Consider the following 9,598-nt stretch of genomic DNA (forward strand, 5'->3'; position numbering starts at 1 on the left):
TGTAATTAAATGGTGATGCGGAGGTATGTATGATAAAATGGTGATGCGGAGGCATGTATAAATAAGTGGTGATGTGGATGCATAAAAAAAGAAAAGAAAATGCGAAACAATGAATGAAACAAAAGTTGAGAAATGTTTATTGAATGGGCCTTGTGCCAAATTGCTAATGCGAAAGTGTCCGTCTAACTGATAGCCTGAGATTGCTAATGAGGGAATATTCGCCTAATTAATAGCCTGTCTCTTACCGTGATGTCAAGATATCCTAATTGACATGGGTTCTCCCATGATGATAATTGTGCCTAATAGATACGGTAAAGAGACCATATTTGGGGTTCGCCCCGAGTAACGTCAGGTTTTGGGTAGACAATCGACGCATGATGAGCTCACAGTCTGCGCTAGGAACAGGCATGCATCATCTTGTTTGCGCATTTACATTTGATTGTGTTTGTTTTATTTTGTTTATTTGTGATTGAGGTGTTGTTTTCAGTGTTTTTAAATGACAGTTATGGCGGCGGCGTCATAACGGTATGGCGTGGCGGGTTTTGACCCTGCCGCCATTTAATGGGCACAGCGATGGCATTGTAACGGGGGGCGCCATGGTGGCTGCAATTGCAGTGGCGCCATGGTGGAACGCGATCTGTATGGCAAAAATAGCGGGGATTTTTCAGGTTTTCAAAATCTGAGGATGGTTTGGGTAATTTAAGAAACCTAAGTCAGGTCCCACTAACCACTAACGCTAATAATCAGCCCCTCATTCAAAAACTCCCTCATCTGCCTCTTCTTAAAAAAAAACCCTCTCTTCGTCTCTGTTCTCTCATCTCTGCGATATAGATTTCTGCACCACGCTGCCATCCATCACCGCTGTTCATCTAGCCGCCCGTCGTGCCACCCGACGCACGCTCGTCTCTGTTCTCTCATCACTGCTGCTCATCACCTGTTCATCATTGCTAGTTCGTACAACGTGTTTCATCTTCTCTGCTCCTATTTTTTTCTTTTCTCTCTTCCCTGCTGTCCCTTCTTTATCAATAATCAGTGTTAAACTTCTTTTCCATTTTTTTCTATTCAGTTCATTATGTCCACTTCTACACAAGCCCTTGATTCTAATGCTCCTACCCCTGCCTCTGCTAGTCCTATTGTTGATGCTGCCCCTATTGGTCCCACGGCTCATGTTCGTTCTAATAGAGTTGACCCAGGCAGGAAATATATTAGTACGGTAGAAGAAGGAAATACCATTAACACCGTATGTAATTTTTGTGGAAAAATTATGAAAGGAGGCATCACACAGGCAAAATAGCACTTAATGATCAAGCCTAGAAACGTTGCTGGATGTAAAGTGGTTCCAAAAGATGTTATTGCTGAATTATAGGAGTATTACAATAAAAAAAATCGAGGAAGATAAAGTGCCACACCGGGAAGCACCAAAGAACAGAGTGTCAATGCTAGGGAACTTGACTTAGAGAGTTTGGGGTTCGGATTGTCGGAGAAAGATGCTCAAGGGATTGATGAACCTCATAATCCAACTCCAATGGCAGCAGCTAGAGGGGGTGCAAGTAGTGCTAGAGGGGGTGTAACTAGCATGAGAAGTCCAATGGACTTGTTTGTTAGAAGACATGAAACTATCATTGCAAGAAACAAAAGAGAGAAATTGAGGCAGCAGAACATCAAGGAAGCATGTAATAAGAAAGCAGTTCGTAGAATTCATCAATACATAGCATGGTGGTTCTACTAAGCTGGGATTCCATTGAACCTAGTAAAGTTGAAGAGTTTTCAAGAAATGTTGTGGGCTGTTGGAAGCTTTGGTCCCAATTTACCTGCTCCCAGTTATCATGTTCTAAGGGTTCCACTGCTTAATGAGGAGTTGGAATACACCAAAGGATTGTTGAAGGGTCATAAAGAATAATAGAAAAAGTATGGTTGTTCTATTATGTCAGATGCTTGGATGGATAAAAGGCAAAGGAGCATTATTAATTTTCTTGTAAACGCTCCAGTTGGGACAATGTTTTTGAAGTCTATTGATGCTTCTGATTATGTGAAGACTAGTGAGAAATTATTTGAGCTTCTTGATGATGTTGTGGAGAAAATTGGTGAGTACAACATTGTTCAAGTTATAACTGATAATGGGAGTAATTATGTTCTTGCCGGTAAGTTGCTGATGAAGAAAAGACCAAATTTGTTTTGGACTCCTTGTGCTGCCCACTATTTGGATTTGATGCTTGAGGACATTGGGAAGTTACCATTAATTCAAAAAACTATAAAAAGGACCATTTCATTGGTTAGCTTCACTTATAGTCACTCTATCACATTAGCTATGTTGAGACATTTCACAAATGGCAAGGAGTTGGTAAGGCATGCAGTCACCCGATTTGCCACTTCATTTCTCTCTTTGGAAAGGCTTTATGAGGAGAAAAAAATATGAGAAGAACATTTACCTCGGATGAATGGACAAAGAATAAGTTGTCAAAGGAGGCAAAGGGGAGGGAGGCAACAAAGATTGTTATCATGCCCTCTTTTCGGAATCATGTCAAGTACACCCTTAAGATCATGGCCCTCTTGTTCAGGTGCTTAGACTTGTTGATGGGGAGAAGAAGCCACCAATCAAATATATTTATGAAGCAATGGAGAAGGCAAAGGAATGCATCATGAAAACATTTCTTAATGATAAGAGCAAGTACAATGATGTTTTTAAAATCATTGACAACAGATGGAATTGCCAACTTCATCGTCCATTGTATGCAGCCGGCCATTTCCTAAATCCCGAGTTGTTTTATGAAAACCCTCGAATTGAGCTGGATTTAGAAGTTACAAAGGGATGGTTTGAGTGCATCACTAGATTGGTGCCAAGTCAAGCTGTGCAACAGAAGATATTGGAGGAGCAAGCACTATACAAGGCCGGCTATGGACTTTTTGGATCAGATTTTGCAAAATCTCAACGGAAAAAGATTTCACCCGGTAAGATTGTTATAAATTTTACAAAGCTTTATAAATTTAGTTCGATTAAAGGTTTAGACAAATTTATTTTAATTTTATAGCATTTTGGTGGCGGACATATGGGCATGAAGCTCCAAATATGTGAGACCTTGCTATCAAGATCTTGAGCTTGACTTGTAGTGCTTCTGGATGTGAGCGCAATTGGAGTATATTCGAGCATATTCATACTAAGAAATGAAATAGGCTTGATCATGAAAGGATAGAGAGTTTGGTCTTCATAAAGTATAACCAACAACTCATCGAGAGGTACAACCTTAAAGATGAAGTTGACTCTATTGCACTCAATGATATTGATGAGTGTAATGAGTGGTTAGTGGGAGAAATTGAGACTGCCACCTTTTGAGATGATGATAATGTGGATAATGATGCTGATTTGGCTCATCAAGATGACAACACTTTGAGTTGGAACCTTGTTTTTGAAGCAATGGGAGGACATGAGCCTACGACAAATACTAGAAGACAACAAAATAGAAAAAGAAAAGAACCTGCAACTGCAAGACTTGATGCAAAGAGTGGACCAAGTGGGTCTAAGGCTTCAAAAAAAGGAAAAGGAAAGGCAGTAATTGTGGAAGAGGAAAAAGAACCAGAATTTGAAGATGAAGAGGATTCTGAAAATGAAGAAGAACAAGAAGAGGAGATTCAATTCAATGATACCGAATCATATGATGATGAGGGGGTAGAGGGACACGATAATAATCGTGTTAATTTAGATGAATTTGATGAGAGCTAGAATCTAGATGGTCTATAGTTTTTATGTTTTATGTTTTCTATTTTATGGCTTGCTTATGACTTTTGAGTTATGATTTGAACTTGATGTTATGTTTATTTGCTAAATTTGCTACTATATTTTCTATATTAATTGGATATTTTATGACTAGAAAGTTGCTTATATAGATAGATTTTATAGTTTATTATATTTGTAATTTTTCTGCATATTTTTTTTGTACATATATGTATATTTTTAGGTAATCCGCCATTTCTGTCATTTTTCGCAACGCCATCTGCTATAACTTTATGGCGCATTTTTTGCTTACTGCCATGAGCCGCCATCTGCAATAAAAAAAACTATGGTTGTTTTGGTGACTTGTTTGTGTGCTTGATTTGATACTTTACTTGTGTTGTGGTCTTAATAATATACTGAGGACTGATGTTTGTGTGTTAGATTTAGGTATATTGTTTGTGATGCTAGCTTATTTAGATATTGCAGTAATTTGAGGAATGCTATTTATAGATAAGGAATTGTTAATGAGACTGAGATTTTGTCTAAGTAACGTAATTTAAAGAAAGGGAGTTAAAACTGTTTCTAAGTAAAATTGTTTTGTGATATGAATTAACTATTTGTATTTACTCTGTTTGGATGTGTTTGTTTACAGAGACAGGACACTGAGACATAGACACAGAGACACAAAATCATGTTTGGCAGAGGAGACATGGACAAAGACAGTGTGTCCAAAGACACTGAGTTAGTGTGTTTTATGCCCATCCTGACAGGAAAGACACAGGAACACTAACAAGGGACACAATTTATTTTTTATTATTTTTGTTAATTTTTTATAATTATATTTTTTTATTATTATATTTTTCATCTCAAATTTTTTGAATGAAAAAAAATGAGAATAAATTAGATTTTTATAATTTGTTCTAGTTTATCACCAAACAGAATACAAGAACACAAAATTTTGTGTCTCTGTCTATCAGTGTCTTGTCTTATCCTGTTCTCAGTGGCTTGTCCTGTTCTGTTTTCAGAAACAAACGCAGCCTTTATTATGGCGTTTACGTTCCCTACTGAGAACATGTGGCTTTGTTCTCACCCCAATATTTTTCAAAAACTTTTTCAGAGGTATAGACAGGACGACTAATTGAAAAGCTACGGATAAATAGAAGACTTGTTTGGCTAGTTGCTTATGGGTTTATTCCCCTCACCCTTGAAGTTTCTAGAGTGTTATATTTTTACAGAAGGGTAGGTTTGCAATTGAGTCTTGTATGAACAATTATTATGTATTAATAGTAATTATGTGAGTATATGTTTATCTGACATAGTTTAGCTTGAAGTATATAACAAAACAAAAAGGAATTTTGTTTTTCTTAAAAACTATCAACAAGTTAATGTGTAGAGGCTCAATATTAAATAAATAAAGTATGAAATTCAAGGAGTAAAGTCAAGTAATGCCCGAACCTTTAGTGCGATCATGAGGTGCTAAAAGTTAGGGTGTTACATTTATCGCATGTTATCGTTGTAGCAGAACTTCCTGTTGTGGCGGATGGTGAATTTGCCATGAAAATGGAATTCAGTTCCAAAAAAGTTAACATTATGGCCGTGAAAGATTATACCATCCGCAGAGGTGTAGATTATCGGATGTATGAGTCGAAACCACTGACATTTTACGTCAAATGTACACAATATGGGTCAGGTTGTGATTGGCTTATCAGTTTTATCATGATCCGTAGAAAATACTGTTGAATTATAAGGAGGTATAATGCATGGTAGTACTTGTACCAGAGCCACAATTTCTCAGAACCTTTCAAAGCTAGATTCCAACACAATTAGACCAACACCATAAGTCTCCCATACAAACTGAACATATAAAAGAAGCACATAATTACACACTAAATAATATTAAGGTCATACCAAACACAGACACTTATATCACGAAAACATACTTTGCTTTTTTGTAGTTCATCTGACGACCTTTTGAATTGAGCAACAGAATGAAATTTATATGATAGATTTGCATGCTCCCAATTACGCCACATAGTATTATTTATTTTGTTAACAAATTCTAAACCAAAATATTAAGATACAATGAAACATAGTTGAAGTTGTTACTAGATAGTTTTACCTGTTTGCAATCGAAAAAAATCAGGAATTGCCAGGAATCGACGCAAGAAACGGTAGACGGATTCAGACGCAAGTCAGCAAAAGTGTTAGTGGACCATCGACCTCTTTTGCAGTTGAAACGAGATGCCCTACAAAGAGATTTGTACATGTGCGCTAGACATGTCGATCCCCAACTAAACTCATTGATACTGGCAAAGTCGCGCAGCAAAGGTAAAAGTTTCTAGTGCACCGTTGCCCCGGACTTGTCTCCAAACGGGATCGTCCCGATTAATAATATGATGTAGCACTTTATGTATCTCTGAATCCTAATTTCATCATTCAAAACTAAATGGTCTTTTAGATTCCGTAGCCACGTCAACTTTATGAAATTTTTTTCTGTAATCAGCCTTCCTAGGTGCCACTCCAAATTGATCCAAGCATTCAGTCTCTAAGGCATCGAAACTACTTACGGTAAGTCCTGTCACTGGAAGACCATTAATCGAAAGATTAAAAATTATAACCACATCTTCCAATATGACAACACACTCACCAACTGAAAGGTGAAATATATGCATATTAGGGTGCTATCTTTTGACCAATGCGCTAACCAATACTCCCTGACATTGAATTACTCCAATCTAAAAAATGTGATAAAAACTAGTCTTCCGTATATGTCCCTCCACAATAGAATTGTACAGATCCGAAAGCAATAAGTGGTTATACGTCAACATCCGTAAATTCTACAAAACGTAATCAAAGTTTACATCAAATAAAGATATCCATAAAAACTTAATTATAATAAATATATTAATTATGTATACTATATGTCTAATCATAATTAATTAACTAATAAAATTTAAAAACTAACTAAGTATATAACCAAAAATATTAAAAACTATCTTAACAACTCTAATATCACTATAATAAAATTGTTAGTATTAATAAATAACTTATTAAGATAATTTCAAATTTAGTGTTAATAACTATTATTAACTATTAATAACTATTCTAAATTTAATTATTTCTTAACAGCACACTTAAGTACATGGACCAATAATATATATTAATTACTTAACTACTATTATTATAATAATGATAACAATAATTATTATATCCAAAAATTTAAACACTTATTTACAATACAATAAATATATTAATTAAATATCTAACAATAATTAATTAATTAATTAAATCTAAAAATATTAAAAGTTATCTAAATAATTCTAATATCACTATAATAATTTAACACTAAATTTATTATTAATAATAAATAACTTATTAAAAATACCAAATTTAGTGTTAATAATTATTAATTAACTAAATAAATTTATCAATTATTCTTTAACAATTTACGGCTACTAATATACATATATATTAAACCAAGTTAGATTGCAAGTGATGGGAATTTGAATCCTGCCTTTTACATGCAGCAACTTATTACTAGCAATGGAGATCAGTAACTCATTACTAGCAATGGAGATCAGTACTACAACAGATTAGTCCTTAGCTTGTCGGGTTGAAAAATACTGTAGAAAACTAAAAAATATAAATATATATTAACTACTTAACTACTACTACTACTACTACTATCATCATCATCATCATCATCATCATCATATCCAAAAATTTAAAAACATAATTACAATTACAATATCATAAATATATTAATAATTTATCCAACAACAATTTAATTCTTACTAATCAAATATCTAATGACAGTTAACTAATTATTAAAACGCCTAACTAATATCTATATTCATAATAACAATTAACATATTAATTGCTCAAAAATATTCAAAATTTATTTTACAAAAAATTCACATAATAGTAACTAACAAATGAATATATTTCTTAATAACATTAGTAACATCATTCATTAACTAAATAAACAAATACATCTTTAACAATTTTATATATCACTTTGTTAATATTTTAACCATTATTTAATTATTGTAAACAATATTAATCTCTAATAGTATTTTTATTTTTTATTAAATTAAAAAATTAAATAATAATAACTTATATAATTAAAATAACTAAGATAATTAACAATATGAAACTTCTAACGATCAACTTAAATAATTTTTTGGTCTTCTTAGCATTGTTATTTGTTTGAAGCTGGAGATGCGTGGAATGTGGATGGAGTTTGAACACTGATGAAGAGCACTTGAAAAGAGAGCAGAGAATGAATTGTGTTGGGTGGGTGGAGTTTCTGAAAGGGATTGATGAGAGAAAGAGTGTGTGTTTGAGGGTGTTCTTACCAAGTTGAGCCGAGGTATAGCTCGTCCTTTTCAGAGGGTTCGCCGATTTTCGAGGTTTGATGTGAACCACGTTGTTGAGGAAAGAACCTGGGAGGTGGGTACCTGCAAAGGCACTCCGACGCTCAAGTCAGTAGTGGAATATATGTATGGAGATTTTTATCAGAGAGATTGCTTACCTTTTTCGTTCCTGCTTCTCTTTTTTATACTTGCTCGGATAGAGTTGATCGTTTTTCCCGAGTCATAACGTCAGGGAGAGAATTAACCATTTGTCCGACGTTATGAAAATAAATGCCAATTATTGCAAATGCTCGGTTATGATTGTGGGTACGTTACCGAGCTATAACTCGTAACCATTCTTACTGATCATATCACAGCCCCAAGCTTGGCCTGGCCTTGAGGAGACGGGTTGAGCTTTTGACGAGTTATAGCTCGGTATACAGAGCCCCCAGGTCAACGCGGATCATTTCGATTTTATATTTGGTATACAATTAAGTTTTGAAAAATTTCATTTAATTGGGTGTTGTGCGTGGTCATCATTATGACTTGGTTCAACTTCCCATGATCTTTTTTAACCGCTTTAAGTGACATTAATTGAATGGCTCAGATTAAATCATGGAACTGAAAGGTTTATTAAATTAGTGGTTTAGGTTCAAAACAGAATTTCTGCGTAGCGTGTTTAAGTGGGAGGTAGCAGTTTTCACAGAAACATGAGTACAAGAGGTCAGTACACCTTCTTCGTTTCTACTATTTGCAAGTGTTTCTTTTTGTTTTCCTTAAGAATGGGTGAGATTAAGAAAAAGTTGTTACCTCAAGTTGAAAATGATGAAGATTATAACTGGGTTGATAAAGATGTTCATATACGGGCTTCGTTGTTTTCTGATACTGAGAGTGTGAACAAGGTAAACTTGGGTAGGGTTGTGAGGACTGGTTTTCGGTTGGAACTGCTGCCATGCAGTCGGTCTGATCATGTTTTTCATAGAAAAAATAATTTTCAAAGTTTTTATATGTACAGTTGTGCGATGGAGGAACTGCGGGTTAAACTTCCTTTTACTAGCTTTGAATGCAATGTGTTGAAGCAAATGAATTGTGCCCCTTCTCAGATACACCCGAATGGCTGGGCTTTTATCAGATGTTTCCAAGCTCTGATGGATTTCCTTGAAATTGAAGCAGAGCTGGAATTGTTTTTTTTCTTGTTCCAAGCCAAAGGGGTATGGAAGGGTTTGTGGATTAATTTAAATAGTACTCCAGGATTTTCTGTTTTCAAACTTTATAAATCGTCCTTTAAGGATTTCAAAGAAATATTTCTAAAGGTGAAATCTGTTGATGATGAATTTTCGTTCTATCTTGATGAACATTTGGGGGAAAAATTTCCCCTGTACTGGTGTTGTCATCCGCAACACATACTGGGTCCTGAATTTATTAACAGTCGAAATGAATGTATTATTTCATTTCTGATGGAGATGGTTGGTAAAGGTGGTTTAATTTTTGTTTCTGATTTGCTTTGCTGGGAAGAAGATAAGTCTGCTGTGAT

The 9,598-nt window shown here is 34.8% G+C and overlaps 1 protein-coding gene across 1 annotated transcript; it reads left to right on the forward strand.

The window, feature by feature from the left end:
* The first annotated feature begins 527 nt into the window (after window positions 1-527).
* On the forward strand, window positions 528-3,718 carry LOC130956701 (uncharacterized). Its single transcript, XM_057883710.1, has 5 exons — window positions 528-668; window positions 1,067-1,240; window positions 2,036-2,341; window positions 2,559-2,949; window positions 3,375-3,718. Exons 1-5 carry the CDS (start codon window positions 528-530, stop codon window positions 3,716-3,718), a joined length of 1,356 nt encoding a protein of 451 aa, XP_057739693.1.
* Window positions 3,719-9,598: the final 5,880 nt, after the last annotated feature.

This window comes from Arachis stenosperma, chromosome 10 (genome assembly GCF_014773155.1).
Source record: "Arachis stenosperma cultivar V10309 chromosome 10, arast.V10309.gnm1.PFL2, whole genome shotgun sequence".
Taxonomy (NCBI): Eukaryota; Viridiplantae; Streptophyta; class Magnoliopsida; order Fabales; family Fabaceae; genus Arachis; species Arachis stenosperma.